The sequence below is a fragment of the Ochotona princeps genome, chromosome 17, assembly GCF_030435755.1.
Source record: "Ochotona princeps isolate mOchPri1 chromosome 17, mOchPri1.hap1, whole genome shotgun sequence".
NCBI classification, from domain to species: Eukaryota; Metazoa; Chordata; class Mammalia; order Lagomorpha; family Ochotonidae; genus Ochotona; species Ochotona princeps.
Window position 1 is genome coordinate 44,823,921 of NC_080848.1, and position 21,773 is coordinate 44,845,693.

The 21,773-nt window shown below is 59.0% G+C and overlaps 1 protein-coding gene across 1 annotated transcript in view; it reads left to right on the forward strand.

Annotated features, from left to right (window-relative positions):
• The first annotated feature begins 1,285 nt into the window (after nucleotides 1-1,285).
• PEMT (phosphatidylethanolamine N-methyltransferase) overlaps nucleotides 1,286-21,773 on the forward strand; it is a 44,968-nt gene continuing 24,480 nt past the window's right edge. The window contains exons 1-2 of the mRNA XM_004599397.3: nucleotides 1,286-1,539; nucleotides 12,966-13,073. Of these exons, the coding sequence (XP_004599454.2) occupies nucleotides 1,477-1,539; nucleotides 12,966-13,073 (171 nt within the window). The 5' untranslated portion in view covers nucleotides 1,286-1,476. The remainder of the gene's footprint in view (nucleotides 1,540-12,965; nucleotides 13,074-21,773) is intronic.

Sequence of the window (21,773 nt, forward strand, 5' to 3'; positions counted from 1 at the left end):
CTGGCTCCTGATTTGGTCAGTTCTAGCTGTTGTAGCCACTTGGGCAGTGAGTCAATGGATGGAAGATCTTCATCTCTGTCTCCCCTCTAATTTTTTCTAAGTAACTCCGTCAGAGAGGGTGCGTTGAGGGATCCGGGCCGAGTAGCCAGCTGGGCAGGCAGTGAGTCTCCCTCTGGAGTGTACCAGCAGGTGTGACTTTGCTGACCACATTGAGTGTGTAGTGTCCGGGACGCTGCGAGGGAGCAAGGCTCTGGGGAAGCTGTTTGCTTTGGATTAGTTGCGTCAGTTCTGGGGTGACCTCGGCCGGCGGTCGTGGACCTTCCTATGCCCCTGATCAGGCAAACACACGCAGAGTTTGGTTTTATTTGGTTTTCTTGGCTTGGTACACCAGGGAAGCGTTCAGGTAGGCAATAGAATGCGGGACCAACAGGGGACAGGGCCACTCAGAGGGCCAGGGGGTGGGGGGTGGGCTGCAGCTAGGACCCTGGACTGGATCCCACCCCCAGCCCCGAGGGAGGAAGAGATTGGAGAGGCCCTGGTGGTGGTGGTGGTCTGTCAGGCCTTAAATTTAATTTTTAAATTATTATTTACTTGAAAGGCACAGACACTTGAGATTTCCCGCCCGCAGTTCGGTTCCCCCAAACGCCTGCGTTGGGTTCCAGGCTTGGGGACGCCTCCTCGAGGCGAGCAGGGAGCTCCCACCTGCTGTCTCCCAGGGTGGGTGCAGCGCAGGGTCCCCAGCCGGCCCTCTCCCATCCATGCATTTCCTGCATGACCAGGGTCAGCGGGTCCTATGGGTCCCAGGCTGGGGACGCCTCCTCATGGCAAGAAGGGAACCCCGACCTGCTGCCTCCCAGGGTTGGCGCTTGCAGGGCTGGGGGCAGTGCAGGGTCCCCATATCTACCCTACCCATGCACTTCCTGCTTGACGAGGGTCAGCGGGTCCTACCTGCCAGATCACAAGCCTGCCCCTGCACTTCACCTCCCACCCCCAACCCTCAGCGTCGGGAGGAGGGGTCCCGCCAGCGCCCCGGGGATAAAGCAAACCCGGGCGGGTCCAAAGTCCAGGCCCGCGGGGGGCTGCGCGGGAAGCTACTTATACCTACGGCCGCCCGCCGCCGCCAGTGCAGCACAGCCACCGTGCAGGTGAGCAGGCGGGTCGCAGGCCCGAGGCTGAGCCCGAGAGGACGCCGCCGGGCAGCCGGGGACGCGAGCTCGCCCTGGGAAATGTAGTCCGTCAGGTCCGGAGCCGCCGCCGCGAGCTCGCAGAAGCCGCGGCCCCGCGGACGGGCGCTGAACTACACTTCCCAGCAGGCCGCGGGGCGGTTCGAGCCACCGGGAAAAAGCCCCGGCCGGCGGCGCTCCTCTGGTGCGATGGAGGGCCCCTGTGCGCTCTCTCCTGAAGCGAGGCGGCGGTAACGGGGTGCAGGGACCCGCGGGAGGCGGCGATAACGGGGTGTCGGGGGGCGAGCAGCCCATGAGCGGCTTGGGGGCGGCGCCCGAGTGCTGCGGAGGCCTCGGCCACGTCGACTGGAGGAAGGTACCAACTGAGTCCCGCCCTGGCGCCCGGGGGGCGGGACCGCGCGTTGCCGGGCAACGGCGCGAGGGGCGGGGTGCGAGCGGGTTCCGGGGACCCCGTGACCCTGTGTACGTCTGGGGTTGTGCTAGGAGGGGGTGTGTGTGTGTCCTAGCGCTGTGTGTCCGTCCGCCCCGAGCTGGCTGTGACACCCTGGACATGCCCGGCCAGTGGACTTGGGGACCCCGGCTCCTCTCCGTCCCCCTCGCTGGGTCACAGGGGTCCCCCACCGAGGTCGGCCCTGCACAGTGGTGGGCAGGGAGGTGGCTGGGCCTATGAGCCCCGCATCCCTCAACTCGTGGGTTGGGAGAGGGGAGCAGGTGCAGAGCCCAGGAGTGTGTAGAGGGACGGGGGACAGTACCAGGGATCTGGGTCAGGTGAAGTGTCCAGTGTCACTGGGCACCAGGGAGTCTGTCCTGGTGTGGACAGCCCTTTCCCAGCCTGGACACAGGCACCCGGGGAGTGGGGAGAGAAGCCAAGTGCAGGTTTACTCGGGTGACAAGGCACGGGAGCTCCCATCATCACTGGAGGGGCTGATGGGGTGAGACGCCACTGGCTTGGGGTGTAGCAGCAGAGGTGGTGGTCTCATGTGCGTTTGTCTGCCTGGTCGGGTTAGGGTTAGGTTCGTCTGCATGGCTGGGAAGGGGCGACCATCTGGTTGGTTTGCTCACCTGCTGCCTCCAGGGTGCTTTGGGTCTCCAGATCTGTCAATAGGTGCATGACCACTGCTTTCTGGCAATGCAAACCCTTCAATTATAAACTGGCATCATTCCCCCACCTGCACCCCTGGGAGGGAGACCAACCACAACCTTCCACTGTCCACCCCCACACAGCCTTCAGCAGGCCAGAGACCATTCTGTGGTCATCAGGGTGGGCTCCTTCAGGCTCTCTGGCGTTGTCCCTCAGCAAGTCACCAGAGGGACAGGGCTGGCAGGGTGGACGGGAGCTGTGGTGGGAGAAGCCGTGGGTCCTCAGGGACAGGGTGTGGGGGCAGGTCCTCCTCCCGCTGCAGGCCTGTCCGGGGTGAGCCTGGCCAGCCTGGGATGTCACCCAGTGCGCGGGGAGGGCCTCTCTGTTCTCCAGAGCTGGTGGAGAGCTGGAGGCTGGCAGCGAGGAGCAGGTCGCCGTGATCCTTGCTGACGAACACTCTGTTTTTTCCACGGCTGCTCTTGTTGGTACAGTTAAGCTGTCTGTTGCCAAGGGAGTTGGAAAAAAAGAACAAGAATGACATGTATCCTTAGGTGGAACCTCCTGGATCCTTAGTTGAAAAAATTTTTAACCTCATCATTTATTTATTTTAAAAACTACTTGGAGCCAGCGTGGTGGCACAGCAAGCTGATCCTCCACCTGGGGCGCAAGTATCCTGCATGGATACTAGTTCGAGTCCTGGTGCCTCCACTTAGATCCAGCTCCCTGCCAGTAGCCTGGAAAAGCAGGGAGGAGGGCTGAAGTCCTTGGGTCCCTGCAACCACATAGAAGACTTCGAGGAAACTCTTGGACCAGTCCAGCTCTGGCTGTTGTGGCCATTTGGGAAGTGATCTAGCAGATGGAAGATTTTTGTCTCTCTCTGTAACTCTGACTTTCAAGTACAAGTAAATAAAATTCTTTAAAAGAAATTACTAGGTATGGTGCAATGGCTCAATGGGCTAAGCCTCTGCCTTGTAAGCAACAGGATCCCATATGGGCGCCGGTTCTAATCCTAGCAGCTTTGCTTCCCATCCAGCTCCCTACTTGTGGCCTGGGAAAGCAGTCGAGGACAGCCCATAGCCTTGGGACCCTGCACCTGCGTGTGGGAGACCTGGAAGGAGCTCCTGGCTCCTGACTTTGAATTGATTCAGCTCCAGCCGTTGTGGCCACATGGGAGTGACCCAATGGTCTGATTCTCTCTTTTTTGTATATCTGCCTTTCCAATAAAAATAAATACATATATATTTTTAAAAAAGTTACTCATGTAGCTTGCGAGACCTCCATGCACTGGCTTACCCCTTCCGCGCCCAGGATCCCAGGCCCTTGGTTCATCACTTCCTGCTTCCAAGGCTGGACCTTAGCTGGGAACGAGACAGCACTGGATCGGAGGGTTACCCCAGGCCCTCCAGTGTGTGGTGTGGGCATTTCAAGGGGCATCGTTGTGTTAAAGAATTTTTATTTATTCAAATGACAGAGAGAGAAAGAAAAGCATGGAGATAAAGAGAGAATATTCTGTCTGCTGGTTCACTCTGCAAAAGCTGCCAGCAGCCAGGGCTGGGCCAGCCCAAAGCCAGGAGCTTGGAACTCCATCTGGTTTTCGCACGTGGGTGGCGGGGCCCCCACACACTCACGGCATTGTCTGTGGTCCTCCTGCGATGTGTGAGCAGGAAGCTGGACTCTGAAGCAGGCACCAAATTGGGGTGAAAGCATCCCGGCAGCAGCTGAACCCCTTGCTCTGCAGCCCCACGCGTGCCCCCTCCCCTCCTATGACCCCAGACGTCCATCCTGAAAGGTGTTGCTTCAAAGTTTGGTGGCCCTCGCTGTGTACCCTGTTTGCCTTCAATCCTGTGGGCATCTGAGTTGTAGGGATTTGGTGCCACTGACTGGCATGAGGTAACTGAAACATCATGTGTGTCTGTGCAGATATTTAAAAAAAAAAAAAATCCTGCGCCAGCATAAATGGCTCGGCTGGCTAATCCTCCACTTACAGGCACTGGCATCCCACATGGGCACTGGTTTGTGTCCCTGCTGCTCCACTTCTGAAGCAGGTTGCATCTTGTATTTCACTCCCCAAACAGTCACAATGACCAGAATGGGCTGCTCCAAAGCCAGGAACCAGGAACTTCTTCCAGGTCTCCCATGCGGGTGCAGGGTCCCGAGGCTTTGGGCCATCCTTGACTGCCTTCCAAGACCACAAGCAGGGAGCTGGATGGGAAGCGGAGCTGCCGGGATTTGAACTGGCGCCTATGTGGGATCCCAGCATTGCAGATGGTGGCAGCTTCATCAGTGACACTACAGCTCCAGCCCCAGCTGTTTTTTTTTTTTTTTTTTAATTGGATAATCAGATATAGAGAGGAGGAGAGAAAATATTTCCTCCCGCAGCACTGGGAGTCCCGGGCCACGAGTGGCTGGCACTGCCAAGCTGCTCTGCAGGTGTGACTGTGGGAGCAGACCCTTCCTCGGCTGCCTCTCGGACCTGCTGTGACTGGGAGAAACCCTTGTCTCTGTGTGTGTGCTTTGCTGTTATTGATCAGTGTGGAAGCCAAAGGTCCAGGGTCAGAGGGAGAGGAGGAAATCTTGCATCCGCTGCTTCCTCCAGAAGGCTGACAGAGGTCAGGGGCCTGGGACTGCATCCGGGCTCCCACACGGGCGGCAGCGGGCCCAAGCATTTGGGACATCTTACGATGCCTGCCCAGGTGCAGGGAACTGGATCGAAAGTAGCACACATGTGGGGGTATTGGCGCCACAGATCCTGTTGAGCCACAACGCCAGCCCCTTGGGAGGCTCCTGTTGGAAGTGTGGGGGTGTGCCCTCTCTGGCCTTTTTGCCTGCCATGATGGGATTCCAGAACCTTCCGCTTCAACTTGGTAGCTTCCTGAAACCAAACTGGCCAGCTGGTGGATGGTAACAGCTGATTTGCTGTCCGTGTGGTGGCATTGGGTATAGGTGTGTGTGTTTGGGGGGGCAGCGTCAGGTAACCTCAGGATTCGGCAGACAGTGCCTGGGGACCTCAGGTGCTGGTTTTTTGGGGTGCCCAGGCTGACAGAAGCCCTCTACAAAGGCAGGGGTCAGGAGGGCCCCTGTCCTGCTCGGCCATCAGGCCCTTCTCCATAGGGACCCACCTGCTCACTTGAGCAGAGTGTGGCCATGTCACCAGCTCAGGGTAGATGTCCCTACAATGTGCCCAGTGTCTTGGTCCATAAAATGGGGGAGGAGGGACTTAGAGAGAAGACCAAAATGAGATCAGGGCGGGGGGACGGAGTAAATATCGGTCATTTTAGCAGATGGCTTATTTATTTATTTATTTATTTATTTATTTATTTATTGTGTGTGAGAAAGAGCCCTCTCCCATTCGCTGATTCATTTTCTAAATGGCTGCAGCAGCTGGCGCTGGGGCTCCTGTGGGGCAAGTGTCTAAATCTTGAAGTATTGCCTGCTGCCTCCCCAGGCTGGATTTGGGAGCCCAGAGCCAGGACTGGAACCCCATATGCGATCCTGGCACGTTCAAGGCGAGGACTTTAGCTGCTAGGCCACCCCACCAGGCCCCCTTCTCTCTCTCTCTTTCTGTCTCTTCCTGTTTAGTGTAACTCTGTCAAATAGTCTTCACAAAAGATTACCTTTTGGAGGCTGGTGCAATAGCTCAATTGGCTAATCTTCCACCCCCAAATGCAGTATCCCTTGTGGGTACAGGTTCATGTCCCAGCAGCTCCACTTCTGATCGAGCTCTCTGCTAATGCCCTGGGAAAGCAGCGGAGGATAGTCCAAGTCCTTGGAACCCTGCACCTGTGCAGGAGACCTGGAGGAGGCTCCTGGCTCCTGGCCTTGGATCAGCTTAGCTCTGGCCGTTGAAGCCTCTTCAGGAGTGAGCCAGCGGATGGAAGATCTTTCTCTCTGTATCTCCTTTCTGTGAATCTGCCTTTCCAATAAAAATAAATCTTTTTTTATTATTTATTTTTATTGTAAAGTTAGATATACTTAGAGGAGGAGAGACAGAGGAAGATCTTCCGTCCGATGATTCACTCCCCAAGTGGCCGCAACGGCCGGTGCTGCGCCGATCCGAAGCCGGGAGCCAGAAACCTCCTCCAGGTCTCCCATGTGGTGCAGGGTCCCAAGGCTTTGGGCCGTCCTCGACTGCTTTCCCAGGCCACAAGCAGGGAGCTGGATGGGAAGTGGAGCTGCCGGGATTAGAACTGGCGACCATATGGGATCCCGGCGCGATCAGGTCGAGGTCTTTAGCCGCTAGGCCACCACGCCAGGCCCAAAATAAATCTTAAAAAAAAAAAAGATTATTTTTCTGTATTGAACGTGTTTGCTTTTCGCCTTCCCTCCATTGTTAACTAATTTCCTTTTCTCTCTTTCCTTGCCAGCTGGGCTCACAGGGGGTTTGAGGGTTTGAGGCCCATGCCAGCTCTTTCCTGGCTAGCCCTGAGCCCTGGGCTTCTGATACGTTGTATTTGCATTTATGTCTGGGTCAGAGGTGGTTCATGTCTTCTGAAACTTTCACTCCGAAGCCATGTCTTTGTTACTGATTTCTGGTTTAATTTTGTTGTAATTGGAGAGTATCTTTTGCATATTTTCTGTAATATTCAGTTTAAAGTTTTTTTTGTTTTGTTTTGTTTTTTGTCTCAATTTATTTGATACAGAGTGAGGGATACTGGTTCATTCCTTGAATTCCCACAACAGCAGCCAGGGCTGGGCCAGGTCACTCAAGGGTGCTGACAGAGGCCCAGGCTGCCTCCCAGGGTGTGCGTTGGCTGGGAGCTGGATGGGAAGGAGGCTGCAGTGTTGTTCCGAGTGGCAGCGTCTCAGCAAAAGCCAGATGTGTTTGTTGGTGCAGGTGCAGTCCGTCTGGGTTTGTGTTGGGGGAGAGTGGTGGGGGTGGTGGCCTTGCTCAGTGCCCCGTCCTGCCTCCTTAGCCGAGTGTCACCGAGGGAGGAGTGAGAAGCACCAGGTTCCTCCCTCGACTTGGTCTTCGCCTGTCAGCTCTTCCAGTCCTGCGTGTCCCCGGGCGTGCTGTTGCTTCCTTCCCCTCCCCCAGCCCGGCTTCTTGCCAGAGCCCAGCCCAGGTGCCATGCTGCAGGAACCTGCCTCATGGCACTGACACAGGTGTTGCTGCTGTACCCATCCTGCAGATGCCAGCCCTGTGTCTGTCTGTCCTTGTCCTGTCCCCTTCAAGGCCTTGGCACCAGTTAACTCCCTGTGAGGGTGGCTGGTAGCTCCCAGCAGCTTCAACCTGTCAGGCGTGTGTGGAGACACTGACCCTGGAGCCTCCTTGGCCTCACAGGGCTGCCAAGCCCCTTCTTGGAGTTGCTGAGAAAAGCGAGATCACCCCGCTCCCAGCTGCAGGGGTTCAGGTCCCCTTCCTTCCTTGAGGGATCTGGGGGTTCAACCCCTGGAAGGGCTGTGGGGCCCCTGACCCTAGGTGAGTGACCAGCAATCGAGGGGTGCGGCCCCTGACCCTAGGTGAGGGACCAGCAAGCAGGGGGTGCTGAGCACCCAGCTTCCCCTTCTGGGAATTGGGGTCAGTTCATGTTGGCGCCTGGAGAGACCGTCCCCATGGCTGATTGGTGGCCACAGGGGTCATTGTTGCATTGTGACACCCACCCTGGTGCCCCTCCCTCCCGCCCAGGGCTCTGGCCCTTCATTCCAGCCCGGTGACCAGTGACGTGGGGGTTGAGGAGAGTAACTCAGTGTCCTCCCTGTGGCCCCTCCCCTCGGAGTGCCAGTCTTCCCAGAGGCACCTCCGGAAAGCAGAGAGGTGAGGGGTCTGCGTGGCAGGTCAGGGGGAGCAGCCCATGCCTCTCCACCTGCCTCAGCCTCCTGAACTAGAAGGAGACCCTGAGAAGTGCTCCAGCCCACACAGCTGCTTCCTCAGAGCCCCACGGCCCCGCATGTAGACCACAGGGTCCTGGGCGGGCAGTAGTGTGAGAGGAGAGGGTCCTGCATGCGCCTGCTCCAGGCACCGGCTCCAATGCAGGCTGTTGACTGGCGGCCCCCTCCCTGTCCTGGTGCCCTCAGTGTGACAGACTTCCCCGGACCCTGCTGTTTGCCTGGGTGTCACAGTGTGACCCTCCAACGCCTGGTCTCTCGGGGAAGTGTCTTCCTTGGCAGCCCCCAGGGTCCCTGCAGTGGAGTTTACCTCCTGTGAACTGGGCTTGCCCCTCTGCCCCCCGCCTGTGAGTCTTGTTAGAACTGCTTGCTGGGAACCAGCACAAGCCCTCCCCGGCCCCTTGCTAGCAGCAGGGGCATCTCCAGGCAACCCCAGTCTGCTCCTTCAGGTGGCCTGGGATGTGTCTTCCCATCCTACCTGTCTGAGGAGTTGACCCTGGGCACTGGGACCCCTGTGGAGGAGGGGCCTGGGGCCAGGGTCTGGTTTTGACCAGTTGAGCCCTGACTTGGAAACCCAGGTGGTGGTCAGTTGCTGCCACGGTCACCCAGAGTTCATGGATTCATCTTCCAAGTGCCTCTGTCTGTGCCATCTACCGTGGCTCTCATAAAAGGCAGGAAGGACCATAGGAGGGGACCGCAAAGTCCCGGGGCAGGGGAGGAGGAGGAACAGCTTGAGCCCACAGCCATTTAGATCTTCAGGAGCCCCAGTCTGTGGCAGCGGGGGCAAAGGAGGAGGATGGCAGCCCCTCACAAGCCTCCTGCAGAGTCCCCTGGGCGCTTGGTGACTACTGCAAAGTGGGGTCCTCCTTCATAGCCAACAGTGGTACTGCAACAGATGCCCCACGGGAATCCTCATTATCCAGAGAGAGCGCATGCCATCTATTGCCCCATTCCCTAGATGCCCACAATGGCCAGGCTGAAGCCAGGAGCCAGGAGCTCCATCGGGGTCTCCCAGGTGGGTGCAGGGGCCCCAGCCTTTGCTGCTTCTCCCTTTGCCTTCCAAGCGCGTTGTTATTAGCAGGGAGCTGAATGGGTCTTGGGGCAACCAGGACTCGAACTAGTACTCCAGTGTGGGATGCTGGCTACAGGGGAAGGGCCAGGCCCCAGGACTATTCTGGCCCTGCTAGGGTTCTGCATCTGGATGCCCCACCTACGTGCCATTCGCTGCCCAGCTGCACCGGGACCTCAGACTGACGGTGTGCCTTGGAGAGGTAGTCAGCCTGCTGGGGTCTGAGAAGGGGTGGTGGGAACCGTGGGAGGCTCTGCCTTCTCCCTGACCCTAACAGTGTCCAGTGCTGGCTCCAAACCTGGCCTGGGTCTCAGCCCAGACTATGCCTCACAGCCAGGTACCAGTGAGGCACCCATAGGGAACCCAGCCCCTGTGGCTGTGAAGAGGCCGGTTTCCACACGTCCCTGTCCCCAGGGATCTGCCCGCTTCCTCCCAAGGGCTTGCCGGAGGAGAGTTCAGGGTGCCGAGCTGGGGGAAGCCTAATGCTTTGGTGAACAGAAGAGGAGAGCAGGCATCAACCTTGTACCATGCGGTGGAGACATAAACTTCACAAGAAAAGGAGCTGTTGGGCCTGGCACGATGGCCTAGTGGTCAAATCCTCGCCTTACATACACCAGGATCCCATAAGGGTGCCTTTTCACATCCTGGGCGTTCCACTTCCCATCTAGCTCCCTGTTTGTAGCCCGGGAGGTAATCGAGGACCGCTCAAAGCCTTGGGACATTGCACCAGTGTGGGAGACCCTGAAGAAGCTCCTGGCTCTTGGTTTAGGATTTGGTCAGCTCCAATTATTGCGGCCACTTGGGGAGTGAATCCAGAGGACAGAGACCTTTCTCTCTGTTTCTTCCCTCTGTAGAATTGGATCTGCCTTTCTGGTAAAAATAAATACATCTTAAAAAGAAAGAAAAGGAAAAGAACTAGTATGATCGAGGGGGTGGGAGGGAAGAAGGAGTCTTGAGGGGTGGTAGGAGTCCCTGCCCGGGAGCGGACCTGGGAGCATTTCCATCACACGGAGAAGCCTCATGAAGCAGGTGCCACCACAGGGGCCCTCCCCTCCCCCTCAGCAGGGAGGGGTGCTGGTGGCCATGGTTGTGTGCCAAGGGGCGGGAGGGTGAGGCCGGGGATGGGCCGAAGCCAGGCCAGGGAGCGCAATGGGCAGCAGTGAGAAGGGCTAGGGCCAAGTGAGGACTTGGGCTGGCCCCAGAGCTGCGGCCATTCACCTTCCATGCACTGAGCAGCCAGGGCCGTGGCCTTCCCAGGACTACCCTTGCCCCCCTTTGTGCCCAAGTGGGAGGACAGGGTCCCTGAGGCCAAGGCTCAGTGTTGCTGCCCCAGGCCCTGGGCTGGCCTGGGGTGTGCCCAGCCTCCCTACGCCTCCCTCTCCGGCAGGGGAGGACACTTGGATTCTGAAATGTTATGTGCTAGTGATTTTTCAGAATGTTCCTTGGACCCACTAAGCAACATGATCTTTTTTTTTTTTTTTAAGATTTATTTTTATTACAAAGTCAGATATACAGAGAGAAGAGGAGAGACAGAGAGGAAGATCTTCCGCCCGATGATTCACTCCCCAAGTGAGCCGCAACGGGCCGATACACGCCGATGCCAGGAACCAGGAACCTCTTCCAGGTCTCCCTCATGGGTGCAGTGTCCCAATACATTGGGCCGTCCTCAACTGCTTTCCCAGGCCACAAGCAGGGAGCTGGATGGGAAGTGGAGCTGCCGGGATTAGAACCGGCGCCCATATGAGATCCTGGGGCTTTCAAGGCGAGGACTTTAGCCGCTAGGCCACTGCGCCGGGCCCCAGCAACATGATCTTGATGGCAGCTGGAGCTTTGCAGAGGAATTGGAGGCAACCAGCTCCACCCCACCATGCCCCCAGGCTGGGGAGGGGCAGTGGCAGGTCAAGGGCCCACCCCTAGAAGTTGGTGCCAGAGGGTCTCTGAAGCAAAGCATTGTGAGGCTGGGCTGGGTTTAACACGTAGTGGGCATGGGGCTGGGCCTGACACACAGTGGGGCTGGGCTGGGGCTGACACGCAGTGGGCAGTGGGGCTGACACGCAGTGGGCAGTGGGGCTGGGCTGGGGCTGACACGCAGTGGGCAGTTTGGGGCTGTTTTTCTTTTCTTCTTGCTGGCTTGCTTTGTAGTCCTGAACTCCCACGGCCTGCATCCCTGTCATGGAGCCCAGCTGCACCCCTTGCACCTAGCTCCCAGCTGAGGCACCAGGAAAGCAGGTCCTTGGGCCCCTCCTGCCCATGTGGGAGAACGCAAGGGCATCCCGTGCCCCCTGGCTGCAGCCCGGCTGACCACAGGACCACACAGGTGTTGTAGGCACTTGGGGAATGAATCATTGATGGAAGATATATCTCTTTCTTTGTTACTGTTACTTTCGCATAGATCAAAAAAACTTCTCTTTTATAAATGATACTTTGGGAGAGTTGAGCACCCAGCAAATGTGCATTCTTGAAAGTATCTGCAACTTTTTTTTTTTTAGCCGAGCATCCTGTGTGGAGCACACTGGTCCTGAGCTTTGGAACCAGGCAGGGCGCTGGGTGGTGCGACCGGCAGGGGGCAGGGGGATGGGAGGTCCTGCAGCTCTGGGCAGCTGCCAGCCCCCAGGGACGGGGAGCTGGGGGCCAGCCCAGCCCAGCCTAGCCTGGTGGGAGCCCACATGGGAGGCTGCTTCGTGCCGTTTTCCAAGAACCGTCAGCCACCCTGTGGCCCCGTGCCCACCTGGCACTGGGGGAGGTTGAGAGCTGCTTCTGTTGAGGGGGCACAGGTTATTTCTCTGCTTTCCTCTTCCTCCCTCCCTATTTTTTTTTTCTGTAAAAAGTTTTTTTTTTTTTTTTTAAGATTTTATTATTATTGGAAAGTCAGATATACAGAGAGGAGGAGAGACAGAGAGGAAGATCTTCCATCCGATGTTTCACTCCCCAAGTGAGCCGCAACGGGCCGGTGCGCGCCGACCCGAAGCCTGGAACCAGGAACCTCTTCCAGGTCTCCCTCATGGGTGCAGTGTCCCAATACATTGGGCCGTCCTCAACTGCTTTCCCAGGCCACAAGCAGGGAGCTGGATGGGAAGTGGAGCTGCCGGGATTAGAACCGGCGCCCATATGGGATCCCGGGGCGTTCAAGGCTAGGACTTTAGCCGCTAGGCCACGCCGCCGGGCCCTGTAAAAAGTTTTTAACTTATTGATTTGAAAGACACACACACACACAGATGTTTGATCCACCAGTTCACTCCCCCAAATGCTCTCCGTAGCCAGAGGTGGGCTCGGGTGTCTGGAACTCCCTGTCGGGTCTCTTGGTCCGTGGCTGTGCCTGATGCCACCTCCACCATGCCCCACCCCTGCTCTGGAAGTTGCCCCTCTTGTCCCGTGCTCCTTGTGCCCCCACGGCAGGCAGCTGTCGGCCATGGAAGGAATGGCGTATTGCCATTGTCTTGGCTGGCTTTGGCCTTCCAGTGTCCGGCTGCCTGGGCTTTCTCCGGTCCCTGCTCGGGTCATGGTCCTCCCCTGGGCCACCACCCCCTGCCCCCCGACTTGGTATTACTTCCCTTTGACGCCCACATTCTGAGTTGCCAGCTGCCTCCTCCAGCACCGGTGCTGGCTCCCGAGGCAGGACACAGTTGGTTGGGTTTCAGGCTTTTTTCGCCTCCCGCTCACCGACTGCCCGGGAGTCACCTCCGCTGGACGTGCGTGTTCCCAGCCTCCCGGTGGTGGTGTGTCAGTCTCTGAGGTCTGGGGAGGAGGGTGCTGGCGAGGGGCCTGGTGGGCTCCTGCTGACTTACTGGGACGCGTGTTTCTCCAGGCAGATCTCCGCGTTATGAACCAGCTGCTGGGCTACGTGGACCCCTCCCATCCCAGCTTTGTGGTCGCCGTCCTCACCATAGCGTTCAACCCGCTCTTCTGGAATGTGGTGAGTGCCCTACGCTGGGATATGGGGCATGTTCACGGCTGGACAGGTGGCTGGCCCCTGCTCCTCTTTCCCTGTGCCCGCCATAGTCGGCCCTTGTGCTAGCCGTGCCAACAGGTGAGGGGGGTTGTCCAGGCCAGTGGAGGAGACCCTCCTGGTGCCACAAGCCAGCTACCCTTGCTGGGAACCCTGTAGGCAATGTGGTGGAGGGAGGCCAGGGCTTGGCTCTGCTCTCCAACCTGCCCCCTCCCTGGGACTGTGGGCGTGTGGCTCTCAGTGTGTCCCCCCTCCAGTGTCAACCCCTCCGGGGTTGGCGGGGGAGGGCCGGTGCTGGGCCAGCTTGCTAATGTGGAGCTGCGGACGCCTTGTGCACACCTGGGAGGTTCTCCGTGTCGGCACCGCACTGTTGCCAGGTGTTTGTGTTGAAGGGGAGCTCTGGGCTGTGTTCTGTCTGCTTCAGTCTTCCCCACTGGGAAAGGGCAGGGAGGTGGGGGGAAGGGAGGGCGGTGGGTCTCAGGAGAGAGACTGCCTTCCAAATGCGCTGTCTGGAGGAACACGGTGCACCCAGCACAGGAGGGAGTTGGGGCAGTGATGTGTGTAAACACAGACCTTCTTGGGCCTCAGGGCCACTTTGCCCCCTCCCCCCTCTCCTCCTCCCCAGAGGCCTTGGCCAGCAGGCTGGGCCACCTGAACTGGTCTTGATTCCACACAGCAAGGGGGTGTGCGCAGCCCCTCTTCCGTCAGTCCGTCCATTTGGCCATCTGTCCCCACATTTGCTCTGTCCTAGATGCACACGTGTTACCGGAGCACAGGGCAATGAGGGGTACAGAGAGGTGGGCAGGGCCCTCATCTTCATTCCCAGATAGACACACACGACGGGGAGGGGGCAAGTCTGTGCCTCTGAGATGGGACAAGGGGCTGGCCAGTCCCCAGCTTGCCTGTTGGCTGGCACGCCAGGCCAGATCTCTTCCAGCGCTGGCCCTGCAGGCCCCCTGTTTCTGGTCTCAGCACTGTTGATGTCTAACTTCTGGCCTTCAGGGAAAGGGAGAGCCGAGGTATCTGTCTGCAGCCAGGCAGTGGGAGCCTGTTCTCACAGCTTCAGAGAATGAGTGCAGGGCATGGCACAGCCTTCGTATCCCTTCGTATCCCTATTCTCGCTGCCACATCCTCCTGGGGTGGGGAGCACCCCCCCATCCTAGCCACAGGCTGCTGCCCGGGAGGTTGCTGGGGGGTTCCCACAGCTGCCCGGGCCCCGGATTTGGTTGGGTGCCGGCCATGTGTGGCTGTAGGTCTTTGCCTCCCTTGTGCCCGTGGCTGCCTGGCCCTGGGACTCGGCTGGGTGGGGAGGATTGAGTTGGAGACGGGTGTGCTGGTCAGAGGGGTCTGTTCTCTCACTGTAAGCTTCTGATCTGCCTCCCTGTTTGTGGGTGGCTGGCAGGGCAGGAGGGACTGTGTGACCCCCACTGTGTGTCACGTCACTGGGTTCTGGGTGGGAGTGGGGTTCCTCCGAGGTGGGGGGGGTTGGGAAGTACACAGGTTGCCGCTGGCACCGCTGTCACCTCTCTAAGAACTGGAGCTGATGGGGTAGGCAGGACTAGCATAGGGCAGAGAGCCACAAGTGTCTGGCTGAGGGAGGGGAGCAGGTTCCTGGGGTGACCTCGCTTTATCACAGCGCCTTGTAGGGGAGAACTCAGCCCTGTGACATTGGGGGAGTCCCCAGCACCCCGTTCCTGAGGCACTGACCCTCTAGGACATGAACTCCCCACCAGGGCAAACAACTCACAGGGCTTCCAGACTGGGGAGGTTAGGCAGGGCCAAGCACGGGCCAGGATTTGTGGGAGGGGGGTGCAGGACTGGAAAGGGAGTCCCGTGGGGTGGTCGGGGAAGGCCCCTCCTAAGGGGCAAACCTTTGGCCAGCAGCCAGCTGGTTCGGTGCCCAGGGACCCGGCCAGGGAAAACGGTGGCTGCAGGAGCTCTTGCTGCAAGCCTGTTCCTGGAGTCGGGTGGAAGGGCAGGGGCAGTGGTGCTAGCCCGACAGGCTGCGGGAAAGCAGCATTTGGCATCTGAGCTGGCACCCACAGCTCTTCAGGGTCCTGGGATGGGTCCCAGCAGCAGAGCTGGGAGGCCAGTGAGCTGCTGAGACCCAGAGAAAGCAGGGCCACGCCTGTGCAGGTGGTGGAAATGGCCCCGAGGAGTCTGGCAGCATTACGAGGGTACCACAGCCATCTCTGTGCTGGGGCCCCGAGTGGCCATGAGATGGGGCGGCCGAGGAAGAGAGCTCTGCTCGCTGGGGTTGGTGATGGCCGGGGGCCCCAGGATGGCTGGGGCAGGGCCTGGCCTTGGTGCCTCACCCCTGGAGGCCCTACTGCGAGGGGTTGCAGGGACCTGTGCACGTCTGGGTCTCCTCCTGGGATGCTCAGAGCTTCAGGGACTTGGGTTCAGGTGCTGCAGCCTGGCCTGGGGCCTCCAGACCCCAAGACAAAACCTGGCCAAGCCCTCCTGCTGTGCTGTCCTCTTCCATCTCCATGGAAGGGGCCACCTCCCCAGGGTCCAGGGCAGAGGACTAGAGTCCGCCCTCGACTCCTTTGAAACCCCAACCCCAGGGCCTCTGGCTGCCTGGCCTCAGACCCTCCACCATCAGCTGCATCCTGGCGGTGACCTGACCAGGCTGCCTACCAGTCCTCTCAAGTGGTCCCTCCCCACTGCCTCCTGTTGCAGGGGGCATGGTTCTGCCAGCATCCTCTGCCCTGCCCCTTGTCCTGACCCCCAGGCCACCTGTCCGCAGCCTGGGTTCCTCCCTCAGACCCCCTCCAGTTCCTGCCACCCTCTTCCTGGTCAGGGTCACTGTGCCGAAGGGCGTTCAGTCGCAGCCCCAGCCTGTGTCCACTAGATGTCAGTCATGCCCCGGCCCTGACTCAGACACTGCCAGCTGCCTGCAGGAGCGCGGGCCTTGGTGGTCCCGGCCTCCTCCCCGTCTCTCTACTCCTCATAGTCCTGCTGCCTGAGGAGCTGGGGGTTCCTGCGTCAGGCATGTTTGGCCCGGCCTAGCCAGGGGCCGCCACTTTGCAGGGACGGTAGATGGCGCTGTGGGCCCGGGGAGGCAGGATGAGGTCACCTGTGGGGTGCGGAGGAGAGGGGGTGACTGCTGATCACCTCCTTGGCCCTGCCCATGCTCACTCCTCTGCCTTCGCTGCTGGCCTCCGGGGGTTGTTTCCCCATTGTGGGCGCCCCAGGGACACACCTGCCCAGCGCCAGCCCGCTCTGAGGCCTGTCACTGCAGCCCCCTTGCTGAGTGGGGTATCCCCATTTGGGGAGTAAGGACATTAGGTCCAGCTGCGGGTGGGGTCATCGCGGTCGGTTGGCCCGGGAATAGGACCCCAGGCTTGGGCATCCGGACTGCAGGAGGCCCAGGCACAGGGAGGGCTGCCGCGGGTTTGCAGGGAGCCGCCAGGGCGAGGGGAGAAGCTGGCTCAGGGGCTTTCTGTGGAGAGTGGGCACAGGTGGAGGGGATGAAGGAAGGAGGATGCGTGGCTTTGGTTCCTCCATTGGGGGGAGGAATTTAACTGCTGGCTTGATTGCCTGGTAAAGGCTGGTGTGTGTGTGTGTATGTGTTGTGTAGAGGCAGGAAGGTACATGCACACATGTGGGTATACCAGTGTGTTTGTGTGTATGTGCGTAGATGTGGGTGTGTGCAGGTCTGTGGTGTGTAGATTGTGTGTGTGTAGATGTGTGTGGATGTTTGTGTGTGCAGGTCTGGTGTATAGATTGTGTGCATGTGTGTGTGTAGATGTGGGTGTGTGTGCAGGTGCATGTCGGTGTAGATGTGTGTGTGTGCAGGTGAGTGTGTAGATGTGTGTGTGTGTGTGTATGTGTGTTCTATTCAGAGGGGCCAGCGCTCTCGGATGGGATGTGAGCCAGCTGGCCAGAGATCTGCTTCCATTTGGCTTAGAAACCTGGCGCCCAGGGCATGGCCACACGCTGCCCCTGGGCTCCCATCCAGCGCTCCGAGGCCAGAAGGTGCTGTCTGCCGGGCGGGGCGTGGGTCTGCGGGAATGCTGGGCTGGACACTGGGATGGTTTTTCTGTGAACAGAACCAGCTGGCTGTGAGCGTGCAGGATGAGCGGGAGGGCCCTTCCAGCTGCTCCCAACCTCGGGCAGTGTTCCTAGCTGGACATGGCCCAGCTGGCCCTGCCCCCAGTGGCTACCGCTGCCCCCACTGCCCCTCCTCCAGGGAGCATTCAAGGCTGACTCCTCACTGTGTCCCAGCAGGGGCCGGGTCAGCCGGCATCCTCTGGCCAGCTCTGCCCGGATGGCACAGTGGAACCAAGGGAAGGTGATGACCCCCAGCAGCCACCCCAGCCCCATGTCCTCCCAGTGCCCAGTGTTCTGCAGTCAGAGTCTCCTGACCAAGTTCGTCCTGAGTGGATGTCCTGTCTTCCCACCTTCCAGCCCGGGGCTGTCATTGCTGTGAGGGTTGCTGGGCAGTAGGGGACAGTGCTGCCAGCTCTGTGACCTATAGTTGGTTCCTGCTCTGAAGGCCAGGAGCTGGGGCACAGGGCATGGGGAGCTGTTTAAGATTTGTTATTGATTTGAAAGAATTACAGAGAGGGAGGGAGAGAGAGCTACCGTCCACTGGTTCACTCCCCAGATAACTGCAATAACCAGGGATGGGCCCGGCTGAAGCCAGGAGCCAGGAGCTTCTTCCAGGTCTCCCATGTGGGTGCAGGGTCCCCCAGGCTTTGGGCCATCCTCTACCGCTTTCCCAGGAACATCAGCAGGGAGCTGGATGGGAAGTGGAGCTGCCGGGACTCGAACAGGCGTCCATCTGGGATGCCAGCACTGCAGGTAGTGGTTTAACACACTGTACCACAGTGCCAGCCCCAGGATGGAATTTGGATCCTTCTCTTTGTCTTTTAGGATATATTGTTTTATTTATTTGAACAGCAGGGTTACAGAGAGAGGGAGTGCCCTGGGAACCAAGGGCAGGTCTGGGCTTAGCCTTCCAGGAAGTAGCCTATGGCGGTCCTGGGCTGCTGGACTCCAGGGACCCTACTGTTAGGGGCATGGCCTGGCTGCGGTGTGTGCTCCCCCCATTCCTGGCTCTTCCTTTTGGGGTTAGTTGAGACTGCCTGAAAAGTTTCCGAGCTGGAAGCTTTGTTATGTTGTGGGGTTTTAAAGTTTTTTTTTTTCTCACCTTATGGCTAACCTGACCCTGCTATCTGGGATATGTTGTTGTAGGCCTGCCAGGAAGAGTGGCTGCCTCTGCCCCACTTTGCCTAGACGTGGGCAGGGGAAAGGACCGGGGGCAAAGGGCTTTGGCTCAGAGGAGCAGCTGCGGTGGGTGCCAACTGCCGTGGGTGATGCTCTCAGCAGTGTCTCCTGCCATCTCTGCTGTTGCTGCTTAAATGTGCCATTCTGCAGCTGGGTGCCCCGGCCTCTGCTGGGTGACTGTGGGCTTGCAGCCAGTGGACTTTGTTGCCAAGGCCCATTGACCACCCTTGACTCTGCCCCTGTGTCTCTGTTTCCCAGCCACCTCACTCCCCTACGGTGGCTCGAGTGTGCTGCGCTGAGCTGTGGGTTGTATTCACGAGAGCACGCCAGCGTGGCCCTGCCTGCTGTGTGCCAGGGCTCCTGTGGGTCTCATGGCTAGAGGTCTGGGTTGGTACTTTTGCTGAGGATGTACCAGGCAGGGTGGCAGGTGTGAGTGACCCTGGATAAGGGCCCGAGTGGAGGGGTCGGGGGGCCCAGTCACTAGTTTCAGAGAGGCTGCTGGTGGGTGGGCAGATGTTGTTGTCAGGGAGCCGGTCCGTCTAGCTGGTGGTCCAGTGTGGGAAGCTGTGGGGTAGGTCACCATGTCAGGTTCTCCCAGGCTGTCTGTGGGGACCCAGGTGGGCGGATAGGGCTCAGGGTGCTAGACCCTCATCCTGTGGAGCTGGGACCTGTACTGCCTTGCTGGACAGGTTGGAGCAACTTATGCTGTTGGAAAAAAGAATTGAGCTGAATTCTCTCTCTAGCTCTGTTCTGGTTCTAACCATCGTGGGACCAGGGAGAGGAGGAGGTACTTGAGCCCTACTCTGTTGCCTTGCCAGTCCCTTAGCAGGGAACTGGATGGGAAGTGGGGAAGTGCGGCAAGCCAGTGCCTATGTGGGACACCGAGTCCACAGGTGGAGGCTTAAGCTACTGTGCAACAGTGCCAGCCCATTATGTCTTTTTCTACCAGTGGTATTGGCCTGAAAGCATTCTTTTTTTTTTTAATCGCCTGATTTACTTATTTATTTATTTAATTGGAAAGGCGGATATATAGAGAGGAGGAGAGACAGAGAGGAAGATCTTCCATCCAATGATTCACTCCCCAAGTGACCACAACGGCTGGTGCTGTGCTGATCTGAAGCCAGGAGCCAGGAACTTCCTCCACATGGGTGCAGGGTCCCAAGGCTTTGGGCCATCCTCCACTGCTTTCCCAGGCCACAAGCAGGGAGCTGGATGGGAAGTGGAGCTGCCAGGATTAGAACTGGCGCCCATCTGGGATCCCAGCGCATTCAAGGCTAGGACCTTGACCATTACACTCTCGCGCTGGGCCCTGATTTATTTATTTTAAAATTATATGTGAGAGGTGGCTGGCGTGGTGGTGGGAGCACTCTCGAAGTGCATGTAATGGCTTGGCTGTGGCTGAAGGCAGGAATGAGACCATAATGCAGGTCTCCCACATGGATGATAGGGACCTGGCCACGGGAGCCGTCCCCACTTCCTCCCTGGAGTCTGGCAAGAAGCTGCAGAGAGGAGCCGGGGCGAGGGTGGAATCATCCGGAACCTTCTGGACTCACCTCTGCCACAGGTGAGCCCTGTGCTTCTCCCTGTGGTGGTTGGGTGGGAATTCTATGCCCCTTCCCCATCAGGGGGAACAACCCAGGGAGGCTGTAGGGGTCAGAGGTCAGGAGCTGACTCAGTCACAGCACAGCACCCCAGAACCCCTGTGTCTGTCCAGCTGTGTGTTTGCCTGGGTGTCTTTGGAGGAGGCAGGTGGCAGTGCCAGGCTGTCTGTGCTGAGGGTGAGTAGTAGGCTCACCTGCGCCCCTCGCCTGTTGGTGTCTCCCCTGGGGACCTCCCACGGGATGTGGGGGGCATGGTATGTGTCCCCACCGCCACCCCCCAGCATGTCCCGGATCACACCTTCCGTATCTGCCCCAGCACTCTGTCCCAGGCAGGGAGGGGTCAGAGTCCCCGGCTCCCTGGGGGTCATCCCAGGGTAGCAGAGGCCATCACACACACTGTGCTCTGTCTCCTGTCAGAGAGGTGGGTGATGGCAGGGACTGGATGCCAGGGCTGCGGCTGCAGTGTGGAGCCCTTGCCTGCAGCCTGGCTTGGGGGCTGCCTCTCGGCTGCACACAGCTGGGGCCCTGGGCCGCGTGGGACAAGGAGGAGTCCCAGGGCAGGAAGAGGCCCTGGCGGCACCTGTCTTGGGTCCCCCTTCCTGCAGGAGCATTGCGAGTCTCACAAGCCGACATTGGCGCTGCCTATATACCCCACCTGTGTCAGTATTTTGGCCACACGTGGGGCTTCCTATGGGCAAGGCTGCACGTGGGCTGGCCACGTGAGGCAGCGCCGTGGCCTGTCCCCTCATCCAGGGGACCCAAGACAATCATGGAGCTGCCCCCACCCAGCTCCTACTCCCTGGGTGTCTGCACTTGGTCTTAGCCAAAAGGCCGAGAAGCGATCCCCTGGGTGTCTGACTGCAGATCCTGTCCTGGCTTTTGGGCCTCTTAGGGTGTTGGGGGTGAGGTGTGGGCAGGGTGGCCAGCTGCCAGCGCCTCAGTCCTCACCTGTGGCATAGGTGTGATGGCCGGGCTTGGCAGTCGATCAGCTTAGCACCCATGTCCCGTGCATCTGCACGCAAGGCCCTGCACTGTAGCCCCGTGCCTCAGTTTCCTCTTGTGAACCCACAGCCAGGGTAGTGGTGAGGGAGTCCTGACAGAGCCCAGGCTGGGTGTGGCTTTGTCCTCGGGGTTCTGCTCCAACAGCGTGCCCTGTGTCTGGTGCCTGGGGTGCCCACAGGTGTTGCTGATCCTATGAGCCCTGCCATCCCCGGGGGACCCTGCTGGCAAATCGAGTTTGTGGGGCTAGGAGGAAGGAGCAGGGAAGGCTGTGGCTGCTGAGCGGTTTGGAGGGCTAGTGCAGCCAGGACACTCAGAAGGCAATTGCATGGGAAGGGTGGGGTGGGCGGAGCTGGAGAGGTGTGGATAAGGCTGCTTTCCTCAAGGGCCCACCCCGCTAAAAGCAGTCCCTTCCCCCTGGGGCCCCTTGGGGGTAGGGTCAGTCTGGCTGAGCTGATGATTGGCTGTGCGGTTTTGGGCAAGCTACTGCCCTCTCTGTGCACCTTGGTCCTTTTGTTTGGTGGAATTAGGCCTTGTGTGTCAAGGGCAGTGCCCAGCCCACCCCTGGGGAGTGTGTTTGTGTGTGTGTGTGTGTGTGTGGCAGTGAAGGAGGGCAGTGGTCATAGGCCCACTGCCAAGTGCCACACAGGCAGGCCGTGCTCAGCCAGCCGCAGCACTGGCCTTGCTGGTATCATTTTAAAATTTATTTTTATTGGAAAGTCAGATAAATAGAGAAGAGCAGAGTCAAAAAGACTTTCTGTTCGATGATTCACTCCCCAAGTGGAGCTTGGTCTGAAGCCAGGAACCAGGAGCTTCCTCTGGGTCTCCCACA